Genomic DNA, 27,224 nt, shown 5'->3' with positions numbered 1-27,224 from the left:
AAGGTAGAATCTAAAATATCTCTCCTCACTGTAACTTCTACTGACCTGAGACCTCCCAACTCTATTCTTCAGCTTTGCTCTGCACTTTCTACACACAGCTGGTGGGTGGATGCTTCTCCAACTTACAGATATTACCTGGCATGGATTTTAACATTAAAGTTTGGAGTCCTCAATGTTTTTCTGCCTGTATAAAAGGATGTTTTAAATATAAAGTAATAATCTTGCAATAATATCATCCTGGAAATACCAACTTTTAAAAGTATACTATTAAAAAAATCTTTATGTTTCAGTATGTACATGAGCATTTGGAATTCTCCATGAGAAAGGTCATCAGTTAAGGGTAATTACATGACTGAAAGAGATTGCTGAGACAAAAACAGCTTTCCATAAGCTGACGAATTGAGCTTCCAATAGTAGAGTCTTAGAAACAAACATTGATTTTGATAACAATATTTGACATTAATTATAGGTACCTATAATATCAGAAATATTTTGTACTATTGTTTATATTTTGGGGGGGCAGCCATAAAAATATTTTCTGTGTGTCACTACACTAAGGTGGTGAATACAGATCAGAGAGTCACTCCATATGTAATATGAGAAATCAAATATTTTTAGCTCTTTCTGCAAATAAATAGAATCCTGAATCATTAAATGGCTTGCTATTTTAAATTATCATTTTAAATGTTTTCATTATAATATTAATCCATGCAAATAATTTTGAGAAAGATAATGGATTTTTAATTCTTTCTTTTTTAAAAAAATTAAAATTATGATTTGTCTTTCTCAACCTTATCAGAAATAACGCCTATTTTTGTACTTGAAAACACAAAGATAATATCACTGTCGCATACACAAAAGTTCACAAAGGTTTCCAGTGTAATATCTAATGTGCATTTCTAAATTACATAGAGAATAATTTATACTAAACATTCCTTATAGCACACCTACCAGGAAACATATATTAAAGTACTTTTATGAATTCAGTAAATAGAAATGCAGAAGACCTAGAAGCAATGAATTAGTGACTACCTAATACCACCTGACTGGGTTTGCCTTCAGAAATGTGCTTTTCTGTCATGGTTTGTTAGTGCTAATTTTCTAAGCAAAATAAACTTAGGTATTTCCCTAGCTATTTCTAATTTTTATTTTTATTGGTACATGTCTGCAGTGCATAATGATTACATTCTTCTTGATGACTTGGTACATGCACTTAACACATCATTCTTTTTGCATCCCACTCCCCTCTTGTACCTCCATTTCTTGGTACTCTTCCCTTTGCAAAAGCTTTATCTCCCTTTTTTCTATTATCTGTCTTTTATTCTATTCTTTGTTTATATTTGGGGTTTCTCATGTAAAGAAAACCAATTAAAATATTTAAACTTGTGTGTCTGATTTATTTCACTTAATCTTAAAGTCTCAAGATGCATTCATTTTCTTGCAAATGACTTATTTATCCTTCTTTATGTCAGAGTATAAATGCCACATTTTCTTTATCCATTCGTCTGTTATGGACATGTAGGATATATAAGCCATTTCCAAGATTTAACCAATATGAGTTGTGCTGCATGTATCACTGTAATATGATATCTTTAACTTGTTTGTGAAGATACTTAGGGTGGATTAACGTAATTGGAAAATTCAACATACTTTATGCTAAACCTGATTACAGAATGACAAAACTGAGTGCTAAAATATTAAATAAAATAAAACTGCTTTAGGACCTAGGAGCAGATTTTCAAACCTTCATAGATGTGGGACATGAGAAAAATCTTTAATGGTTGGCATGGTCTTAAAATTTACAGAGCATTAATCATCCCTGTTGCCTGTCTCAACAATATTATTAGTGGAAAAAGAAAAAGTCTCTGAACAAATACCTTGGAAGGATTTTTACAATTGGGGACCACTAATTTGTATAATTAAAAGAAAATGCAAAGATATTTTTGGTGCTAAGAGTGTAAATTTAATATAAGAATTGAGGATGCGTATCAATCATATAAGTATCTGTGTCTCTGCCTCTTTCTTTGTCCTCTCTCTCTCTCTCTCTCTCACACACACACACACACACAGATTGGAAAGGTGGTTTGGATTTGGGTAATAGAGCTCTGGAGTTTAGGTAAAGAGAGATTTAAACCTGTTTTGAAGATGACCTAGTGGTAAACCCAGAAGCTATTTTAAGTAGTTTAAATCAGACATGTAAAAAAAATGCCACATGTTTTCTTACTCCAACTTATTAATCATATCCTGGAACAGTGACTTGATCTTTCTAAGCCTCATTCTGCAATCTACACTGTGAATGCAACAGTTTTCTCTCTACAAGATGTTCACATATGAGCCTTAATGAATTACATCTTAATTTATGTTTTATCATTAAAGGAAATACAAAAACCAGATAGTAATAAGATACTGATAAAAGAGAAAGTGAAGAAAAATAAAAAGCTAAAAGAGCTTCGAAGGAGAGTCCTATAATAATTAAACTTGAAGTTTGTGATTGGAGCAGAGGAGATAAATATTTTGAAATTACACGACTTGGTAAGACATTGAAGTCAGATTCTAGAACTCTCAGGGATATGATTGAAAAGTACAAGGGCTAAATACCAAGTAAATATAAATATACCTTTCATTTTACAGATCAAAAAACATTGAGCTCCTTTACACTTTTCTATCTGATTTTCTAGCATTTCTGTACATCAAAATTTCTCCCAGAAGGATTTTAGGTACAATCTTTTTGAATCTTAAAAATATGCACACTTTAACTGAAATATAATATTATTTCATGGATGAAATTATGTTTTTACTTAAAAACTATTACTTTAGGATAAATTTACATGTAAACTGTCGTCTAAGATGCATAAAACTAGATGCTTAGATTCTTTAAAGTAACACTTGGAAAGCTCAAAGTCCACAAACATCTAAACTTTAAACATAGATCAGCAGCATGTAGATTTTTAAGAACATTGGCAAAAAGGGTTCCCTTTTTGTACAGATGACATATTCTCATGAGTACGATGATTAAAATTTTTAAATAAATCTTATAATGTTTTTTTCATATTGTGAAATTGTTTGATGATAATGGTTTTTTAACAAAATATAATCTTCATCTTCATTCCTTTCCTCACTCAAATCCTATGTATTAATTTATATCATGTGTGGTGGAAATTAATTGTTAATTTATGGGTAAAATTATTAGTGCCTGTCTGCTCTCAGAAATTCAAGATAAAGCTTGTTAATAGTAGGCACTTCATACCAGTATTGTCTGCTATAAATTTATTGAGCTACTAGCGTATTCATCTCTGAAGGTGGTTGTAATTAAGCGAAGAACAATCTATTCAAAACCAGTGATTATTCATATTAAAATAGGTGAAAATGCTAAAGGATAGATTATCACTAGTAATTATATGCAATATCAGTACATATTTTAATATGTCTTTTTTACACAGTCTTTATTTACCTACCTCAGTACTGATGGTGATTATGATGATGTCTCATTATATTAGGATGACAAAATCATTAATTAAAATGATTTTGTACTATATTATTATCAGGAGATAATGGAATAGTGAATGTTCTGAGTCACACTGTTGACTCAGATGACCCTCGTGTGCTTAATAAGCAGGATCAAATTAGAAAAGACATCTGTGAAAAGTAGCGACTTTCATTTGCAAAAGCTTTTGTGTCAAGTGTTTGTCAGGGTACATGATCATAATATTATGTAGTAGAAACATGAATACATAGTTCTGGGAATTTATATTAATGTTCAAGAAACCAAAGCTTTCATTTTAGAAGTTATACTTCATAATAGGCAGCTTTTTAAAGGGCAAACATATGAAGGTGTATCCTTGGGTAGTTTTGTAAACGTATTTTATTTTAGCATACCTCAAATGTCCAGTGTTAGTGTCTAAGTACCAGAAAAAAATTACTTTGGTAAATACATAAAGAAAATATTAAAAGTAAACTGTTCTTATGTCATGACAATTAAATGCATTCCCCCCAGAAAAGTAACTATACATAGCAAGAGGTATAAGGAATTTCATTAAAGCTTGATTTTAGGAGATTAGTTTTGATAAATTTTTACCATTTAAATTATTTCTTAAAACAAAGAAAAGATGTGTCCCAGCAAACATTAATATAGTGACAGGATGATTATTTAAAAGAAAATAGACACCTTCCCTTTAGAAATGACTGGGTTTATAACAGAAGCATGACAGTCCTCTTTTCATCTCTATAGTTTTGTAGTAAATCTGATTTAAATTTAGATATTTTAAAAATTAACGTGTTTGAGAAATGAATTCAATAATGTGCAGTGATTGGAAAGCTAAAGATAACATGTTCAAATTGCTGAATTAGATCATGTATTGTTGTGTTGCATCCTAGACTCAAAATCATGGACTGAGCACATGGATTTCCTTCAACTCTTGGTCCATTATTCCTCCTACAGAATTGGATCATAATTCTATACTAACCTCTTGGGATATGATAAGGATAATTAATTTTTATTATAGAACTCATTAGATTCATGGGCTCTTATGTATTGAAAAATCCTTAAGGGAATTGAGTAACTGAGAATGACAGATGGACATAAAAATAAAAGAATGAAACAAGAGAAAGTCTGTGTACAAACCAAGTGTAATTACACTCCATGAACTAAGAGTGTAATTGGTTCAACTCTCTAAAAATATATTACTTAATAACGTATTCTATAAATCTATATTTGTATCAATATTGATATATTTTATGTATAAAGTATATAATTTGCATATATATGCCCAATAAATTATATCAGTGCCAATTTTACTATACCATCTTCCACATATTTTAATCAGATTCATTGTTTTTTATCTTATCATACAGTTACTTGTTGCAAGTACTTCTAAACTCTTACAGTAATATTAGTTCTCAGTGATCATACTAATTCATTTGAACTGCAGGATAGTGTCCGCTTTATGAGTAGTAGAGACATCCAGTCTCAGTATGCATATCCACTGCCACTGAGCCAATGGCCGATATTCAAGATCACTAGAAGCCAAACTCACATAGGCTTTTTGGAAGTGAGATATCCTGCCCCTTATAGGGAAATACTGTATGAGATGTTTGGTCAGATAGGTTAGGTTAGGAATGCTACAGAGTCTCAAAATGTGCTGGGCAGATTTAAGGAGTGTTAAACATCAATTATCAGTACTTGATTGATTATCAGTACCTGTAAAGAAGGAAGAATTTTGTAGATACTTGTTCTTTTCTTTTAGTAGGCAGGGAAATTTTGAAGTAAGCAATGACACAATAACAAAGAGAGCAATAACCCCTTTGAGGGGCCCTCCCCACTGACCTTAGTTTTATCTTGTTGTATCACACCTGAGGAAGCTGTTGATTTTTGTGTTTAGGAAGGGAAAGCATAAACTATGTCTTAGTTGATGCCTCGGTAAACAATACTACTTTTCAAATTGGTTTTTGTATTCTCCTTCAGCACCTAAAAAATGTTTTAACTTGAGAAATATGTCTCACTGATCTGAACTTTAACCTTTTGTGTACATGAATAAAATGGGGCTAATAACACCTTCATCGATGGATTTTGAGAAGACTATGTGATTTATGCTATGAGTCATTAATAAAGGACTACATTTGCAGCAGTAATCCAAAGTGTTGAGATTTTGCTGAGCTTAACACATACAAGACAATGTAAATTTTTATCTCACAATACTTACTCATCACATGTCTGGTGCCAAGATTGTAGGAGGGTCCTTGTTTTCTGCATTTTGAGAGTTAGCCTGGGAAACCTTGATAGTTCGAAAAGCTGAGGGAGTAAGACAGTAGCAAGATAATGTACAAGTTCCTAAACTCTCTTCCCAGAATTAATATATGACATCCACTCAAACTTCAGTGACCAAATGGGCACTCCTGGGGTATGAATATGTTTGCTGAAGGCTCACACATTGGAAGGTTGCTGTCTAGTGTATTTTGGGAGATGGTAGAACCTTTAAGAGGTGGAACTAGTGGGAGTTAATGAGGTCATTAAAAACCACTAATCCTCTTGAAAGACATTAATGTGTCTTCACAAAACCATGAATATTTCCCATGACAGTGGGTTGTTGTAAAAGTTGTAAGCCTTTTTACTGATCACTCTGGTTGTCTTGTCATGTGATTTCTGCCACACTTGCCTCCACCATTTGTATACTTTTGTCATGAGAGTCATTTAGAGTCCAATATTTCCTTTATAAAGGTTACAGTCTCAAATATTTTGTGAGGAAAATAAAAAATGTAGGGTAGCCACATATAACATCAAAACGTTAATGCAGCATCATTTTATAAGCTGGGAATAATTATACATGCAGTTGAATAAAAGAAATGATAAATATTGAGGAGATAGAGTTGAACATTAAATAATGAATACATGTAACAAAACATTACATGATACTGTATATCAAGATGGATAATTTTTTTTATATTTCACTTAAATGAAAAAATTTTCAAAAATAAAACCATTGACACATTAAAAATTGAGAGTTCGTTTGAGCATACAGTAATTTATGGACCAAGCACCACCAGTATACAACAATTGATCTCTACCAAAAGAGTATGAGAATATAATTATTTAAAACTGTTTATGGAAGTGTGGGAAAGAAAATAATTTGATTGATTAAAGTAGAACATAGACTTAAAACTCCTAGTAAAAATAAATGGGCAGTGTTTGCCCGATTAACCTTGTTTCACTCCCATAGAATCTATTTATTTACATTGAGCTGAAATTTGGATGGCTCACATGGGAACCCAGGGTGCTTGAGTGGCCTCAATTTAATGGACCCAAAATTATTTTAACCAACAAATGATTACCACAAACTCTGAGGCACTTAGAATAGCTAGCTCTTATCCTATGCTCAATACATGCTAGTTATAACAACAATAAATGACTATTATATTATTATTATTTCCTTATTTTGCCCTCCTACAGCTTTGAAAAATAATATTTCATACATTATATGTGACTTCATTCATTTATGGATAGATTTTCCAACTGAAATAAAAACTGGATTTTTTATTCTAGTGTTTACCATCAAGATATTAAGGCAATATTCTTTGTAAATGCACTGTGCTCCAATTGGGATTTGCAAAGGTAAACATATAAATTCATTTTTCTTTTAAAATACTTTCAAACTTTAATTATAGTATTCTTTAAGTTTGAAACCTAGGGAAGGTTTCATGATTATTGCTCATATGATTTTGGGGGAGGGCTGTTTAGATTTTATTTGGCCTGTACACTTAAATAATCCTGTTATGAAGTTGCCACATGACACATAGACTCATGTGACGCTGGAGACTATGTCGCACTAATTCAGAATATTATCATGGTGATTGCTATAGAAACATTTCAATTGGCAACGATGCCAAAAAATCTTTACTATTATCTTCCAAAGCTTATTTCACAGTATAGCTCAAGGATTCAAATGAAGTTTTTCTGATGTTTTCACTCATGTAAACTGGAGAACAGGAAAAAGTGCATGCCTATTTGTTTAAAACATAATATTTTGTTTAAAACATATTCTTATATAAAATTTTAAGTAAAATATTCATAATTTACTTATGAATCTATTTTTAATGTTATAAAAATTACCACATAGGGTTCTTTTATATTTAATGTTATATCTCCTGTTTAAAGTCTAAAAAAAATTCTACATGTAATCCAACATAATGAACAAGTAATTTGTCCTGTAAGTCATTTGTCTGTTCACATATATTTTTGAGTTTCTCCTTTGTGCTTGACAGTACAATAAATAGATTGCAATGTATAGGTTTGAATATTTTTAAGGAAAAGAGAGAGCCATAATAATTTAAAAATATATAATCTTAATCTAGTACATTGTTGGACTTTCCAAGAGAATTAACAATAGCCCCATGAATTGTATTATTACAACTAATTCGATTTGACATGTGAGGGAAAAACATAAGCAGATAAAGAGATTAGTACTGTGGCAAATATTATACATGTAACAATGTGTAGAGATTTCTGTAATAGTGCCAAATGCTACATCTTTTTATTAACTCTGTCCTCAATATTATGGATTTAGTGCTGCAGCAGCACAAATGAAGCATTTACTTTTATCTCATAAAGCCTAGGAATGTTATAAATGGGTAATAAATAGTTACATTTAATTAGCACTGTAACAAAGCATGACAGACTGGGTGTCTTAAAACAAAGGTGTTCTCTAGCCATATTGGAGACCCAAAATCTGCAATTAAAGTATTGGCAGGGCCATACTTCTTGCAAAGATTGTAGTGAAGTTCGTTGCTTTGTGTTTGCTAGCCTATGGTAGTTTGGCTTGTGCCGCCATCTCTGCCTCCTTCTCTATGTGACCATTTTCCCTCTGTGCCTGTGTGTATCATTGTTTCTTCTTTTAAGTACAACAGTAATATTGAATTAGGACCCACAACTTCAGGAAGATTTCATCTTAGGGATATTCCATTTTCAAAAACCTTATTTACAAGTAAATTCACAAGTACTAGGAGGTAAGACTTAAATATATCCTTTTGGGTCACATAACTCAGCCCACAAGAATTATTCTATGTTCTTAAAGTAATCTTTAGAAACACTGACCAAAGATTTCTTACTTTCTCTTACCTAAACATGTCATAAGGGTCTTAGGGTATAGCTCAGTAATAAAGTGATTGCCTAGCATGTTCCAGGGCCTGGATTTGAACTCCAGAACCACAAAAATAAATAAATATATTGATGAATGAATAAACAAGCAATCACCCAAAACAGCCTTACATAGACTTGACTGTACATCTCTCCTTCCTCTAATTTTGAAAACAAATATTAGATTCTCTTTGCTTACTGAATATAACTAATGGGCTTCATCTTTGTGGGAAGCCTAAGGGCCATGGACTTCTCCACATTCCCTCGCCTCTTGGGAATCATGGAAGAAAGGTGATGGATTCATGATAATAAAGTTTGCTACAGCCTCCTAGCAAATCCATCATGTTCACACAGACTGAGCAAGAATAAAACTTGCTTGTAAAATCCAGTGTGATTTTTGAATCATCTGTTACCACAGCATAATTTAGACTACTGTGATTGGTTCAGAAATATTTTGCAGAAATACACATCATCTTAACAAAACAATGTAAAATTTGTAGCAACAGCTTGAGGCCTGACTGTCTTACAGACAAGAGGGCCTTGTTAGAGTCAGAATTTCAAAAAGTTGGAAATTCAGTTAATGCAGGGGTGTAATAATTTGCAAAAATATAACATGAAAATTTAGAGGCAGATCCTGGATTTTTTAATGAATTTATAACACTAGAAGAAAATCTGGGAAGGCAGAATATTGCTGGGTTGGGTTTTTCGCTATAGTGTTATTTCAAAAGTAGAATAACAAAGTGATCAATTCAGAGGTCTTTTGCTGGACTGCTGGCCCGAAGGTAAGGATGTAGTAGCACCATTCATGAGGGACTGACAGGGTAGGGAAATGAGGCGACATTTTTTGACAGTCTTGATAAAAGATATAAATAAGAATGCTTCTGTGTGTAACTGCATATTGCACTCAGGGTGAGGACAAACACTGCATGGTTCCAGTTATATGAGGTGTCTAAAGTAATCAAATTCATAAAAGTAGAGCAGTGTCTCCAAGAGAGTAGAGGGAGCGAGTTAAAGGTATAAATGCTGGTCGATGATGTAAATGTTCAGTTACGCAAGATAAAAATGTGCTAGAGGTTTGCTGTCAACATTATACTTACAGTTAATAAGAATCTACAAGGTACTTAATAATTATCGAGGATAGATCTTATGCTGAGTGACTTTTTTAATCACAATAAAATAGAATGAATATGCTTATGTGAAAATTGATTAAAATTGTATTCAAAAGAATGGCAGTTGCATCTAATTTTAAACTTCGTCATGTATCTCGTAAAGTATTATTAAAGACCTTGTTAAGGGATCAGTTCACAGTAAATTCTGTTAATTTGTACAAAATCTCTCATGTTGAAGCTATGGCTCACTCAATGACGTTCAATAAACCCAAGAGACCCATAATTAAATAGACACAACAAGGCCTTAGGAGTAGTACTAAAAAATACGGAAAATCTTAGAAATGTGCTTAAAAAGTTGCTGTCTCTATGTGTGACTCTTCATACATAAAATTGGTTGGAGTTGAAGAGAAGAAGCCATTAGGTTTTAAGAGGATTTTCTTGCCAAAGAAATCATGAGGCCAGATAAAACTGTGCCTGGATCTTATTGTGGTTAAAGTCACTGAACCATCAATTTTCACAGCTAATAAGCTGACTGAACATCAGTTCATATCCCAAAGAGCATGGGCATACTATTTTCTGTCTTCTTCAGAAGTAGTGAATGAGATTAATGAAAATAAAAGAATTCTGAAAGATGAAAGATTTCCAAAATAATTACAGCTGTAAGCAGATTAGCCTTTCTCAGGAGGTGGAATTAAAGAATTATTTCTGCTTATAGCCTAATTCTCCATTCCTGAGTTAGTAGGTCCTGTAGCAGGTTTTCAAATTTGCTATGGCAACAAGAGGTATGCAGAAAAGTTGATCAATGGATAGAGAATTATAGTTAGATAGGAAAAAGTAGTTCTCAGGTGCTACTGCACGGTAGAGTGACTGTGATTATGACAGTGTACTATATTTTTAAATATCTAGAATCAAGAATTCTGAAAGCAATCACAATAAACAGGATGTAAGTTTGAAGAGATAGATAATGCTTAACATCAATTTACACAGAATGTACATGAATTGCAACAGCAGATATTACCCCAGAAATATGTGCAGTATTTTATGTATCACTTAAAATTAAATTTAAACAATACAAGAAAAATCTATCCATAGCTTCCCTTATGTTTCCTGTTTGTCTTATATATTGTGTGTATTTATGTCTATTGTATGTCAACTCTTGCATTTCGGAGAGTACAGCTACACTATTAATTATTTAATAAATCTCTCCAGCATGAAAGGCTTCCTCTGTGAAAGCTACTGCTTGCTATACATCCCTCACTGCCTCCATGCTAAGCTCCCATTGACTTGATGTACAAACGATCAAATCCCTCAACATGCACTTGACTATAAGCCTAATTGTAACTTATGAGTTGCATTGCTTGAATACATCTTACCACAAGGAAAAATCAGCCTCATTTCATAATCAGAAGTTGAGTTGTATAATGATTGCATCTAGATCTCCTCCCAAAGCCTCATGCAGTCTCAAGTGGGGATTTTTCAGAGGTGGCTGAATCTATAGAGTGTGTGATTGATTCAAGATGCAATGCTAGGACTAAAGGCAGATGATTACTAACTCAGTCCAATGATTGGTTTGGCACACCCTAATCCTGGTAGCCTGGATACAATAGAAGGGACAGAAAAAGGCTTGTTGGGTTCCTTCCTCCCTTGATGCATTTGCTGTTTTCCACTCCCATGAACTGTTGCCCCTCCACCATGTGCTACCCTGCCTTGAAGCCAACGGATTATGGATTACGGTATTACAAAATTGGGCTCTAATATTGTGGATCTTAAAGTTTTGAACTGGCATAATAAATATAGCCTACCTGAGCCGCACAATATCTACTCCATCATCATATTAACACTTACTATAAACTAGTATGAATGGGCTATGCCTTTAAAATAGTTAATGAAATAGTTTATAGTGGCTCTCAAATTTTATTTATAATCATCTGGTAAATAAACAGCATTTTACTGCCCTATAATACAATATAACTCTATTATGATCCAATGAATAGTTCCAGTTTGAAGGGAAAAGATGACTATAATTATATATTATGGATCCACCATTCTTCATATTCTTTCTGTACACATTTTTATTTAATCTTTTTATCTCTTTATAAGATGAGCTTATGACTCTCATTCTACATATAATGAAAACTCATTAAGAGTGTGACAAGCATAGGCTGTTAACCCATATTCCCTTACTCATGGTTTACTATTCATTCCACTCTTCTATTCTATTTTGCATCTATGTTCTATAAATTTCAAAATTTGAGTTCATTAATATCCTGAAATTTTTTCTAAAAATTTTTGGAATCCATGAGGTTAAACTGAAAGAGACTACCTAAACTTTTCCATTAGTCTGTAAATGAAATTTAGCAAAGCCTCCAATTATGATTGCAAGTTTCCATCATCACCATTAGAAGTATCTCAGACTCTATCATTAGCAGGCATTTATATCATAGTAAACAATCTGTATATTCATTACTTTTTTCTAATTATGACAGTGATCATATCTGCTGCTTGATCTTTTTTTTACTGCATTTAAGAAGCACATGTATTATTTACTACAACAATGAAAGATATTTTTATAGCTACATGTAAATAAAATTGTTTCTTATATATCAAATGTCTTATACCTTAATTTGGATATTAAGACATTATTCTATCAACAGATTGACAAAATATTTCATTAAAACAAAAAAGTTGCAATTCTTCTTATAAATTCCTGATAATCTCTTGAATATTTGATTAATATACTTCTTAATATCTGTATCTCTACTGTGAAAATTATTATAAATGGCTGCATATTTATTTCATAATTTGCTTTTCTGTGGTTTCATAACTTCCCTCTCTCTCCTTGAGATTGTTATAAACCTTATCCACCCACTATCCATTCTCATTTTCCTCAGGCTGCACTACTGCTTTCTACAGCTAACTCCAGAGAGAAGTTCTGTCAAATGCAATACAGTCTTAAATAGGGCCAATTTTTAACACTGACTCTTTTCCTAAATGAGCAGTACTTAGTGTAGGCTGACTCATATGAGATACTCATTAACTTGTATCTGACAGACGCTGATGTTCATTTCTGACACTGAAAGCTGACATGAAACCACAGGCTGACAATTCATTTATAACTTTCTCCACTGATTAGAAGTCTGGCATAAAAATTTAATTTTTTCTTTCATTTTCTCAATAGATTAAACATTTTTCAGTTAAGTGACTTCTAATGGCAGTAATTTTTTTTCAGAGATATGTCATAAACTCTTTCTTCTTATGTATATAGACAATTTTGTTAGACTATAAGCTCATTACAAGTCTGGTGTTGTGTCTATCCAGAAAAATCCCTCCAAAATGAGTAGCCATTTCATAGATAGATAGACAAACTGATAGATGATAGATTTTTTAATAATTTCCTAATGATTTATTTATCTTCTTATTTAGATATTTAGTTCATTTTCAGCTTTCCCCTTGTATTTCCATCAAGGAGCTATCAGAAAACAGATGACAAATGCAAATAAAATATTTAAGAAGGGTTTAATAATAGGGGATATAGATATGGCTAAGGAAACTTACTAGAGATGGTACCATTACAGGTATGTTCAGCAGCAGGAACATGTTAAACATTCTGAGTCTGAAAAGACACAGGCTGGAATCAGATGCTGCTTTGGAGAAAGCATCCTGTTGTGGTAGCTCAGGGACATCTGAAAGAAGCCATAGAGGGCCAGGGGTTTAGCTCAGGGGTTTTGCCGCATGCTGTGCAAGCACAAGGACTCGAGTTCGATCCCCGGTAACAAAAAAAAAAAAAAAAAAAAAAGGAAGAAGAAGCCATAGAAAGGCATGCCTAGAAAGACAGCCAGGACTTTCTCAGAAGGGCTACAAGGAGGAAAACAGGCTACCCTCTTCTCCTACCATTCTCCTCCTGCCCATGCTTCCTGCTGGAGTGAACCAAGCCAGGCCCAGCGAGCCCATGGGTTCAATTCATGAAGATTTAGCTCCTGAAAAACTAAACAGAGTAAAGAACTTAAGAGCTCATCTGAAGAGACAAAAGGAATATCTACTAAATTTAATAATAAATAATGATGTCAAAATGCTTATACCCAAACTTCTCTTTCAGATAACTAATTTCTTTAAAAAATTTATTAGCATTTGAGTTATTTGTTAAACACTGTAATCAATTTTAAAAATGGTTTATGCATATTGTTAAATCATCTTGAAGAACATTTTCAAGCTTTATTTTCAATATTAATAAGATTTAAATAATTATTTTTATTTCCTCTTTTATACCAATCACTGCATCTATCATTTCTTAACAGCACTGAATTGTGTCATTTTGTTCAGCAGTTTAGCTGAAATATTTTGCCAAATATCAAATCCTGTAACCTTAAACTTTAATTTTAAAATTTGTGTTTTCTTGCCTTCAGTTGAAATTGAAGTTGTATTATTATATTTAACATATAATTTCAACTGCTTTTAACAACTGTGAAATGTACTGATAGAACTTAACATTATGAGCCTAATTCTAACAGTTATAGACTCCAGACTGTATTACCCAAATGTAGATTTTATTGATGATCAATCCCTACTTGAATGACAAATGAATATTTGATTGATAATCTCCATTTAGACGTCAAATAGGACATGTAGATGTTATCACATTCCAAATCAAAACCTTTGCTTTCTACCTACACACAACCTGAGCACCTCTAGTGTCTCTATATAGTAAATCATAGCTCTAACCTACTGTTTGAGCCAGTCTTAAATTTATCCCCAGGCTTTCACTGCTATTAATCTAAATTATATTTTCTAAAATATAAATCCGGTTTATTTCAATTACCTTCTCAGTATTCTAGGTTCCTTTCTTGTGTGGTGAAGTCTATTTTTCCTATAGAATTAACATTTAACATTTATCATTTTAGTTGCATCGTGATCCAACTGTGCCACATTCCTACCTTGTCACATCTACCTTGAATTATCTTGAAGATATGAACAATTAATGATTTTAAAGACCATGGAAGCTTGCTGCTGCCTTGCTCTCATTATCTATCCAATATCTCCTCGTTCACACACTCACTTTGTTTTCTCTGTGACTTGAAAATCTGCTATAAACATCAATCCCCACCTCCTCAGCACCAACGATTCATATTTTTCTGGTTCTTATCAATGATAAGAACCTCCAAAACTCATTATTCTTTTTTGGCCTATGATTAACATTTTACATTAGTAGGACCCTTTCTTTATTCATTAACTTTGTTGATACATTTTAGATACACACTATGATGACATTCATCATTGGGAATTTGCACCTTTACATGATATATATTGGCTCTTATTTTTTCTCCATTCCCCTGCCCTCCCTTCAATCCCTCCACTCCTCCATATTTACAAAGACTCTGTTTCCATTTTATCCTTTTCTCATATTTATTCCTTTCTCTTCTTTCCTTTCCCCTACCCTCCCACTTCCCCTTCCCCTTTAAACCTTTCCTTTCTATTTCACATAAACTGCTATACATTTTAACTGTTATTTACATTTACAATTTTTATTAGCATCTTATTCTGACATATTATTATTAACCAAACCCTACACTTTATTCAAAGATTTTAGTTCATATTAATATATATTTCATATCTAGGATTCCATCCAAAGTATTATATTTCATTTAGTAGCCATGTCTCCTAACATTCATGTTGATAAGGCAGTTAGTCAGACCTAACTTATTTTTGACAATCTTAACTGTCAAGGAGTACTGGCCAGAGATTCTGGATGCTCATCCATTAGAATTTACCTGTCATTCTCTGATTAGAAAGGGCTTCTTTACTTCTTCAAGAACCACGGAGGTACAGTGCCTTTTCAGCACATATCAAGGGTCCTTGCTACCCTTTTAAAAAACTATTGACATGGCCGCAGTCACCTGGTTGAAGTCCCATTTGGCTGGTTTCCCCAATCTAAAGTTCAATCTTTCTCTCAATTTCTACTCCATTATTTTTAGAAGTTATTAAGTGCATCCCATGCTAAGGAATTTTTCTTCCTCTGTGAGGTCACAGAATCTACATAAATTATCTGGAAATATTTCTAGCTTATGTTTCTTATATTAGTTGTAGAGTCTTCCATTTGTTTATTTAATCAATCTTTTCTAGCAGTATTAAATTGTGGATATTTATTTGATGCACTACAATATATATTCTGTTGCTTAAATTGTTTGAGCTTTGTTCACCTGGTATTCTATAATCCTACACATGTTTAACATACCCTCCATTAATGTAATGATTGTGAGAGAGAGAGAGTTTAAGCATATTTTAAATTTTGGCATTATAAAAAGCTTCAGCCTTATCCTACATGCTTCCTGTTCCAGTGCTGGAATTAAACATTTCTCCCTAAGACTCCTACTTCCTGCTTTTGGAAAATGGCTTTAGAAACCAAGTTCTGGGTTACATGTAGTATACTGTTGGGTAGATCTGGGGTATCTCTGCTGAAAAAGCAAAGAATATACACAGGTATATATAGAGCATATATATACATATTCCATATTTTAAATTTGTAATAATCTACATATTTATTTTAAGGCATATGAACTACATTGATATCACTACCACAGAGATCATATTAACTTCCTCTGTCAGTTACAAATTTCTACAAGATTAAGAAATCTGGCTCTAATAATATGTGATCTATTAATTAATTTTTCAGTTTTGGGATCTGAATATAGCTGCAAGAGGATTATCAACTCATATCCTGTGCAAAAAAACTTTATTATCTACAAAAACAAGTATATATGAAATTTCTTTTCAATTTGCTCTTAGAAACTCCTCTCATTTCCAAAGATACCTGAATCAGTAGGTTTACTTCTGTCTTTCTATTCTTATCAGTAATATTATTGCATATGTATATATATGCCTCAGGTCAGCAACTCAATTTGTTTTACAATTTGGGGAAAGATGGCCGTGGTTGTGTTTGCCAGTAGATGTAGAGTTTACCAGTTTGCGAATAGAGGCAAAATTTTGTCAGACGTTTTTGTTTGAGAACTGATTTGTTTGTGAGCAGAAGCATCTGTGAACCAAGGTATCACTGTATGCATTTATGTACCTAGTCATCTTTTGAAGAATAATTTAAAATATTGTTTTTAAATAATTTTAGAGATCAAGAATAAAGGTTATATAAACCACACTGTACAGGTGTCTATGTGAAAATTCTTTTTTAATCATTATGTTGATACCTAGAGGCATGATTCCTTTAAGTGGTAAAACTATGTGTAGCTGTATTAAAAAACAACAACAAAACCCAAAACTCCAAAATAGTTTTCAAAGGATCTGTATGATTTCAGATTCTCTCCAGCAATTAAGGAGAATTCCTGGTTATTTCATATCCATGCCAATAGTTTCAGTTCTCAGTTTTTGAATTTTAACCATTTTAATATCACTACAGTAACATTTTGTTTGAATTACCAATGACTATGCATGTTCTTGATATGCTAAATTATTATCTGTATTTTTAGAAGGTACATTTTCAGATTTTTGTCACTTTTTATCATTATAACTGAATTCTAACTTTTTATATATTTTAACTAATTGACATGGTACGCAAATATTTTCTACATTTTCATTTTTCTAAACACAACATTGTAATTTTAATAGTTTTACAGTAGACTTGTTTAGTATATCTAAAACTCATCAAACCCAGGGTTACTGAGATATTCTCTTGTATTTCCTTTAAAAATTGAACAGTTACAAATTTTACGTTTACTTGTGAGAGTCACTTTGAGTTAATGCATATAAAAAGTATTAAAACTGTACTTAGGTTCATTTTTGTTTATTTTGTCTGTGGACTTTTAGTTCTGCAGTACCTTTTACTGAGAAAACTAACTTTGCTCAGTTGAATCACCTTTGCCCAGCTGGATGTAGATTTCCTTTGGTTTTATTGTAGTCCAGTTTCAAGATACACATGGTATTTCTAGTCTCCCAAATTTTTAATCTTCTTTTTTTCCATTTTCTACAGTTCAAGAGCATTGTAACTAAAAATATCAACATTTGTTTATCATGACTCAAAAGTACTTGATCTCAAGCCAATAATATTTTGTTAGGTAACAATCTCAAACATGTTATAAATATAGCCATATTGTTCTCCTCAAAGTTGTTTATCCATCTCTAACACCTACTGACATTATTTACTCATAAGGTCCATCTTCAAATTAAAATATATGTAATATGATACCCTGTTAAACTTTTTTTCTTTGTGCTTTTCTTCTAGCACCTCATTAATTTAGTTAAGTTTACTACAATATAGGCAAACTTCAAAATCACATCTTTGTAGCAGAAGATATAATATAATATTTTATTTCCTAGATCTTCATTAGGGCTACAAATACTTGAGAAAAATTGTTTGTCTGAATCTTTAAAATGGGTGTGTTTTTTTGTATATTATTGAATGTTATTGATCATTTATTTTTCTAATCTCATGTCATTTTTATAGATATGCTCTTTCATCAGATTTGGTCAATGGGTTTCTTTTTTTATATTCTATCACTCCATATATTCTATACATTTCCATATATTCTGTAATATTTATTATTATTATTTTAATAAGATATTGAAAAATCTGATTATTTTGCACTGCATGTTTCCTAGGCAAGACATAAAAGTAAATTGTTAAAGCTAGAAGTTAGTGATGGTATCTCATAAATATTACTCAGGTGAAACTAGAGACTCACATTCTTGTAATCCAATTTTGTTTTCCTTGAGCTAATTTTATATCATTTATTTCAATAAAAAGATAAAGTGTTATGATTTAGATCTAAAATGTCCTCGAAAAGACTAGAGCACTTGAAAGATGATGGGATCACTGGGGTATTATATTTCTGCATGAATTAATCCACTGATGAGTTCATAACTGACTCATTGTTAGAGGACGGGGCTGGTCAGAAACAGGTCACACTGGAGGTTCGACCTGGAAGGGTGTCCTCCTTCCTGGCTTCTCCCTCCTCTCTCTGTTTTCTGGCTGGCATGAATTGAACACCTTTTGCTCTGCTATGTCCCCCTACCATCCTGTTTCTTTCTGGAGCCAGATGACTATAGAATGAAATGTGAACCAAAATATACCTGTTTATTATGTTGTCGCTGTCTGGACTTGTGTCCCAGGGATGGGAACTTAATCAAGACACACAAAATCTCAAATTACAGCATATCATTACTTGGGCATAGAGTTCTTTAGATTACATTATTAAATGGTTTAGAAACCTTAAACATATATGTATGACTAATATAATAAACTAATGATCAAATACTTATATAAATACATACATAGTTATATAATAAATGCAGCAATAATCAGTTACTATGAAAATTAGTCTTGTTAAGGCATAGATACCTGAAAAGATTGATTTCATGGTATCCATTGCTTTTATATCATTTATATTCTTAATAAAAGTATCATGTACTTAAGTAGTCAGAGATGTCTCTACAATTTATATAAGAAACAAAACAGAGCTGGAAAGATCATAGGAAACAAAGACTAAATATACGTATGACTTTCCAAAACTGCAAAAGCACTGGATATTGAGAAATGGATCACTTCATCTCTCTAAAACTAAGATATGTAATGTGCAAAAGGATTTAAACTACACATCTCAGTTTTTTAAAAACTCGATGGTTAATGTATATGCAAGCAAATTATTGATTACAAATATAGTAATAAAAAGATAATAAAACTAATCATATACATTGCTGCATGTACACTTTTCTTTAAAAAGAATTACCTGAAAAATAGGATTTATATGAATTGAAAGTATTGTATGTATAGAAAAGAGGTAAGAAAAAAGATAATTTCAGGTGTATATTTTATATGGTGAACATCCTAATTAATTACATAATGCACATTTTTTTTTTGTACCAGGGGTTGAACTCAGGACCTTGCATGTGCAAGGTAGGCACAGTACCACTGAGGTAAATTCCCAGCCACATAATGCACATTTTTGGATCTTAAATAGCCAACATGCTTTTCCCAAATGCAGTAGAAATTTAATTAAAGAAGGGAAAACAATAAAATAATTTTCCATTTTTAAAGTTAACAAGATTCAAGTGAATTCACTGATTATAAAATCAAAGCAAAATAAAATTTAAAATATTGTACTTTGTAATACATCTGATCATATTTATTTATTCAACAAAAATGTAATTAAAATGCAAACCATTTAAGGCTGATAGAGACAATTAAGCATAGAAAATTTAGTAATCAGTTTGTTTCCATTGAATGAATAAAGAATATGAAGAAATTTTAATAAACTTCATGGGATAAAAGTTGCTACTACTTTAAATTAAATGCAGCAGAAAACCATTTAAAATATGCACTTTCATCTAAGAGCTGAGGAACATACAGGTATTATATTGGCCATGAGATGATTACACTAAAGTTTCCTAAGGTGAAATAAATACATGTACAATTATGAGGAAAATAAAGATATTTAATCAAAGTGGTATAGAATTTATTTGTGTTTTTTTTTCTTTTTTTGGTACTGGGGATTGAACTCTGGTCCTTGTGCTTGCAAGGCAGGCAGCGGAACCACTGAACTAAATCCCCAGCCCAAAGTGGTATAGAATTTATACAAACATTCTATACATTATACCAATCCGATTGTGAACATATACTTAATTCAATTTTCTGTGAATTTTTGTGACTTTGTATCACTGAAGAACTTTTTTTTCTATTTGTTAGGAAGGGAGAAAAAAAAGATTTTAAATTCTTTCAAAAAAGATATTTTTGGGCCAAGGATTTAGCTCAGTGGTCCCGCCCACCACCTGCCTTGGAAGCACTAGGTGCTGAGTTCAATCCCCAGCACTAAAAAAAATTTTTGAAAAGAGAGAGATTTTCTTCCAAGTCAACTCCTTCCATTTAACTTTTACCTTGTTTATGCAACAGAATCTGAAGTCAATCAAACAAACTAGAAAAAGGGTTGTTAATATTAATTATTAATCAATTATCCAATTAATTTTATAAACATAAGTGGCAACTATTTGTCAGTAGTTATTTTGTGTAGAACATAAAGTTATTTAAAATTTCTCACAACATAGGTCACATTATAATCAGGAGAAATATTCAATGAGCTTATATCCACTAAATGAAATATAGAAAAAAAGATTGGGCTAAATTATGTCAAGGAAATAAATGGATAGATTGACAGAAAGGAATAGACTGAGAAGGGATAAATTATTTTTCAAAAGGTTAGTGTCTTAAAAAAACAAAAACAGAATGTGATATGGAAACTAAAGCAAACATAAAGGAAATGTTCACAAATGATACAGAAAGGCTGAGCCAAGTTGAAGCATGACTAAAGGCAAAGACTAAAATTTACATAAGTTTTTTTAAGTACATAAAGAAGGTCTTTAAATGGGCATATATCTTACTTACTTTTCTCTCAATGAACCAAAATATAAGACACCCAAAGTTAAAAGAGGAAAGGCTTACTTAGCTCACAATTTGTAGAGGTTTCAGTCTATAATTGGCTGGCTCCAAGGCAGGGTAGCATGGCAGACAGGAATTGCAGAGGAGAAATGGTTCATGGTGGGCAGAAGGTAGTAAAGCAACAAGGGGCAAGACAATCTTCTTTTTGTCCTTTATACAGTATCCAGGGGACTGAGTTAATAATAACCCACCCTTAATCCTAACTTTGCACCAGGAATCAATCACAAACTCTATTTCAGCCACCTCTGCAAAAGCCCTACCTATGAGTGCTTGAGGCTTTGAAGTGTGGGGAGCACCTTGATGTAAGCTGTAACAGGACATATGGAGTAATGTCACTTTCTAATAGGCATTTCTGACTACCATAATAAAATACAGTAGACACAGTGGCCTAAACACAAGCATTTACTTCTGATATTTCTGGACTCTAGAAAGTCCAAGATCAAAGAGCCAGCAAGCAGTTCTGGTGCAGGATGAGGAGTCTCTGGTTTTCAGGCTGCAGATTTCTTATTGTATTCTCACATAGATGAGAAGAGAAAAAGAGCTCAACTTCCACTATATTCATCTAAGGGTACTAATCTAATCATGAGAGTCTTTACCTTCATACTCTGATATAACCTTAAACACTTTCTAAAGGTTTCACTACTTAATGCCATTGTCCATAAGTATGGGAGGAGAGGGAGAGAATTTTAGCACATAAACTTTGGATAATATTCCTCTCCAGCTCCCCCATTCCTGTCTTTCTCATGTCAAGTGCATTTGTTCCCTCCTAAAAGTCCAAATCACCTTCGTTCATTACAGCATCAGCTCTCTAGTCCAAAAGTTCATTGAATATCATGTTATCAAATGTGGGTCAGAGTAAGTTCTGGCTTATTATGAGACAAAATTTCATATCTATGAACTTGAAAAACCAAATAAGGTAAGCACTTTAGAAAGCAATGATGGAGCAAGCACATGCAGGATATTCTCGGCTCTAGTGGAGGAAGTAGGAAAGAAGAAAGGAATGGGAAGTAGGACAGGGAAGGAAAGGAGGTCAAATAGAAATAACCTTTCCAGCTTAGCATCCTTGTGTAAGGGATATATGGGATGTAAACAATGTAAATAAGGTGTGGGTTTTCGTAATTCTGCAACTAGCTAAAAGATTCCATGGGAGATGTTTGCGAACTTGTAGACACTTTAGTCTCCCCATGCATGTGGGCAAAGTAGTTTCAGTCATCAAGGGAAGTCTTTCAGATAGTTACAGGTGCAGCCCATTAAAGCAAAAATATATAGATCTGTAGTGTGTGTGTGTGTGTGTGTGTGTGTGTGTGTGCGTGTGACCTTATTAAAAGACCAAAGGATGGTTTCTTAGCAAAACATCAGTCTCTCTCCAAATCTGTACACCAGCAAAACAACATCATTCCTTATTGATGTTGAGAAACAGATGCTCATTGATCACTCCCTTAACCAAATCCCTTTCCCACTCTCAAGCTTATGTTTGAGTTTTCAGCCAGATTGATCTTCTCCAAATATGTTATGCAAAAATCTTCTGAGTGCTTTTCATGGATCTGAAAATGAATGTGCATTTCTTACTCTAGCCTATAAAGGTCTACAGGGCCCTCGCCCTTGCTTGAACCCATCAAATTCGACTAAATTTTTCTATCCAAAGGCCTATAATTCCCTAGGAAGTGGGCATAAAAGTTAGAGAATACCACAGGAAATGAAAAATCCTATCCAGACTATCCTGCAAGAGGAGTCAGCAAGGTCAATGGCCAAAAGAAATTCTCCCAGTGGAAAGAATCCATGGTAACCAGAGTGGTCAGCAAACGAATTTGTTCTATTTTGTCAAAGTGAGAAAAAGTCTGTCTTGAAATTCTTTGACTGTTCATTTTCTACTGTACCATCACCGATCTACAAAATACAGTGCATTTTCTCAATTATTTCCCACTGATGTTACTTTTCTATTTCATATTTTCTAACTACCAATTGTCACTTTAGGTTTATATTTATTCCAAAGTTTTACATTGCTTGTAGTTAAATGTACCAACTGTCTCATTGTTTACAGGATTATAAATAATCATAAAAGTCCAGAGAGATGACATTTGCCATCACGTAAGTCAGAAAATAACAAGATTTTTGAATTTTTTAAAATTTGGCACAGCATTTGGCATCATATATTGCTAATACATATGGAAATCAGGTTACATAACTATGCCACAAGCCAATTGAGCTGTATCATAGCAAGCATCTGTAATATTATGTGCCAATCAACATTTCCATTAGTGCTCTACTGGACCCATATCTCTAAAGCTGTAGGAGACAGGCCATGATGATGATGATGATGATGATGATGATGATGATGATGATGTTGATGATGATGATGATGACAATGTGGAATTGTGGGCTAGCACTATGTTAACTGCTTTACAGTGTTTGTGATTCTGAAAGCTGGTTCTAGCCCCCTTTACCTGTAGGAATTTTTCGAATTTCTTAAATACCTCATGTCTCAATTCTTTCATGTGTATATGTTGTGGGGTTTTTTTGGAAAAATTTTTTTGGTTCTTATTTTTCACCCTTCAGCCCTCCCTTCAACCCCTCCAGTCCTCCCTATTTACAAAGATTTTGTTCCTATTTTTCCATTTTCTCATATTAATCCCATTCCCTTCTATCCTTTCCCCTAGCCCTCCCACTTCCTTCCCCTTTGCCCCTTTTCTTCCTGTTTCACATTACCTATTATACTTTTAGTCCTTATTTACACTTTCAGTTTCTCACACCAGAGAAACTATTCTGTATTTACCTATGTGTGTCCTATTTATTTCACTTAAGAGTATTGCCTCAATGTGCATCCACTTAGATATAAATGTCCCTAATTTCTCATTTTTTATGGCTGAGTAGTACTCCATTTTACAAAAAAACACATTTTCTTTATCCAGTCTCCAGTTGCTGGGCATTTGGGCAGTTTCCAAATTTTAGCTATTACAAACTGAGCTGCTATGAACATGGGTGCACATATATCACTGTGGTATGATTCTTTTAATTCTTTGGGGAAGATACCCAGCAAATCCAGTGAGCTAAATCCCCGGCCCTACCAGTTCTGTTTTTAACTCTGTAGGAATCTTCTTCTTCTTTTTTTTTTTTTTTGGTACTGGGGATCAAACTTGGGTCCTTAGCTTGCGAGGTAGGCGGTGGAACCACTGAGCTAAATCCCCTGCCCAACCTCCATACTTTTTTAAAGTTCTGTACCACCTTTATTCCTACCAATATTTGACAAAGTTTCCTTTATCTCCACACTCTCAGCAACACTTGCTATCTCTTGAATTTTTAAAACTAGCCATTCTCACTGGGGTGAGCTGATACTGACTTTTTAATTTACAATTACTTGACTATTAGTGATGTTTAGTATTTTTTCATATAAATGTATGCCATTTGTATGTCTTCTTTTGAAAAATGTCTATATAGGTCTATTGCTTTTTTTTTTAGGTACTGGGGATCGAACTCGGGACCTTGCACTTGCAAGCCAGGCACCGGACCCACTGAGCTAAATCCCCAGCATCAAATTGTTATTATTATTCTCAGTTTTGATAGTGAGATTTGGGGTTCCTTATGTATTCTGCCTATCAACCCCCCTTTTTTTGGTACTGGAGATCGAACTCGGGACCTTGCGCTTGTGAGGCAGGAGGTGGAACCACTGAGCTAAATCCCCAGCCCCATCAACCCCCTTTATGATGTACAGATTTCAAATATTTTTTCCCACTTTGTAGTCTGTCTCTTTATTCTGTTGATTTTTTACTCTAAATTGCAAAAAATAACCTTATAGTTTAATGCCACTTGTCTATTTCGGCTTTAGTGTCTGGGGTTTTCAGAACCTAGAAGATGCACTTTTAAGGAGTGATAGTGGGAATAGCACAGTGTTTTATTAAATGTATAGGTTTATTCATACATGTATATATTAATAAATATTCCACATTTATTAGTTTTTTAGGCTTTGAAATACTTTATTATAATTGATGTATTTATTGTAAAGCTTAAGATTGTTTTCAAAAAATAGTGTTTTAAACATATATTCACATTTATATGATTATTATATACTGATTTTAAAGTAAGCTATAAAGTGCCTATTTAGGTTTCTTTAATTACACACAGGTGTGTGTGTAACCCCTAGTTATTTATGCGACATATGAGTTTTTAATGATAACTCACTGATACAGTACAGAAAAATAATACATATACTATACATGGACATAAAATCTAAGTTTTAGAATAAGTTTTCAGTTGATACATTATGTGGAGTTGTAACACAACTTAATGAAACCATTTCTTTTCCCCTACTTTTTAGGAGAAGCATACAGTACATTGGACTAGACATTCTTCTGAAATCACAGATAATGAGGACTTATCATTGCCTATCATTTTTTATATGGACCTGCGTTTTCCACACAGTTGACACCATCCTATTTCAAGAACAGTCTAACAGTCCTTTAACGAGCAAGAGAGTCATGAGTCTGACCAAGAATGATGGGGAGATGCTGCGTCGCGTCAAGAGGGGCTGGATGTGGAATCAATTCTTCCTGCTGGAAGAGTACACAGGTGCAGATACACAATATGTAGGCAAGGTAAGACCCTTACATGGGAAATAAAAGAAGCTGAAAGTGACAGGCCTTTGATTGCTTTCATAAGTTTCCCATGTCAGTAATGATTGCTCAAAACTGTCTGGCTAATTGTGATGTTGAGGAAGTGTGGTATTACAAATTCTTCACTGGGGTATTACGTGCAACTCAGGTGCTAAATGTAAATCACTATTTTTAAGAAGCATCAAAATAGTTGTGCAGTCATCTAGAGAATATTTAATTATATATGTATGCTAAGAGAAAATTTTTCTTGAAATTTAATTTAAAATCACAAGAAAATAACAATGTGTTATACTAAGCAAAATAAAATGCAACTGTGATATGCCATAGAAATTACTAAAATTTATTGGAAGTTGTTACTGCCTGATTCAGTATTTTCTGTATTAGAAATAAAATATTTCTAGATGAATGTATTTATTAGTATCAGTCAACCTGCTCTACTTGCTGTCTATAATGCTAAAATTTTAAAGCCAAGGGAAGAAGAAAAGACATAAAAAAGACACTACCTTTAGAAAGATATAATTCTATGTTAATAGCCACAACATTATAGTTTCTCATTAGCAATCAGAAGTAAATAATAAGAGAATATATAACTCGCTTCTTGTATCCAGTTTTGAGATTGGTTCACTGGCAGTATCAATCTTTTCCTTTAATATCTGTAGAGCTTCTTCTCTTTTTTTCAATCCTTGTTCTTCCTTAGTGGCATGATTTTTCTGGCATCCACAGTTTTCAATTCATCTATCATCCCCTTACCAATCTCCTTCACACTATTCTGTAGTCAGGACAATTAGTTTGCTTCTCGCTGTTATCAATTCATTCCCAGTGGTGAGGTCCTATCAAATTCTTAGAATAACCACTAAGACCTTTTCCTATTTCAAGGAGTGGCAGGAGGGGAAGGGAAAAGGGAAGAAGGGAAATGAAAAATTATGAGAAAGAAAAAAATGGAAACAAAGTCTATGTAAATAGAGAAGGGCGGTGGGAGTGAAAGGTGCACAGGTAATGGGGGAAAAAATAAGAACCAAGATACCACATGTTCAGGTACAAAAACCCAAAGATAAATGTAAATGTATTGTATACCTAAAATGTACCAATTAATACATAAATAAAAAAGAATAACCACTAAGAAAGTTATAAATAGTAATATTATGCTCAGAACACATGCATTTTTCCTGATTTTTGGCACACGGATACCAGATGTGATTGTAATGGTCTCAGCATTGACTCATTGACACTATCAGGCAAATAAATTAAAAGCAGTCAAAAAAAGGAAAGCAGGAGATGTGCTTATAATTTTTAAGCAAGAAACACTTATTCTGTGAAACTGCTGAAATTTTGGTCTATGTCTTCATTTCATGTGTGGGATAATATGCTTTTTCTAATGCAGCCTGCCTTATCAGAAGTCCATTATTTCTTGTGCAGTTTATCTCTCGCTCTGGTTCTAGAGTTCAGGTTCA

The 27,224-nt window shown here is 33.0% G+C and overlaps 1 protein-coding gene across 1 annotated transcript in view; it reads left to right on the top strand.

Moving 5' to 3' along the window:
* Positions 1-27,224, top strand: part of Cdh9 (cadherin 9) — a 137,139-nt gene that overhangs the window by 16,171 nt on the left and 93,744 nt on the right. Inside the window, exon 2 of the mRNA XM_004848670.3 lies at positions 25,479-25,755. Within this exon, the coding sequence (XP_004848727.1) occupies positions 25,528-25,755 (228 nt within the window). The 5' untranslated portion in view covers positions 25,479-25,527. The remainder of the gene's footprint in view (positions 1-25,478; positions 25,756-27,224) is intronic.

Source organism: Heterocephalus glaber, unplaced genomic scaffold, assembly GCF_053883595.1.
Source record: "Heterocephalus glaber isolate CG9 unplaced genomic scaffold, H.glaber_assembly_v1.0 deba00001538, whole genome shotgun sequence".
Classification (NCBI taxonomy): Eukaryota; Metazoa; Chordata; class Mammalia; order Rodentia; family Bathyergidae; genus Heterocephalus; species Heterocephalus glaber.
The sequence above is the reverse complement of the archived record's forward strand: the minus strand, read 5'-3'. Positions and strand labels throughout refer to the sequence as shown.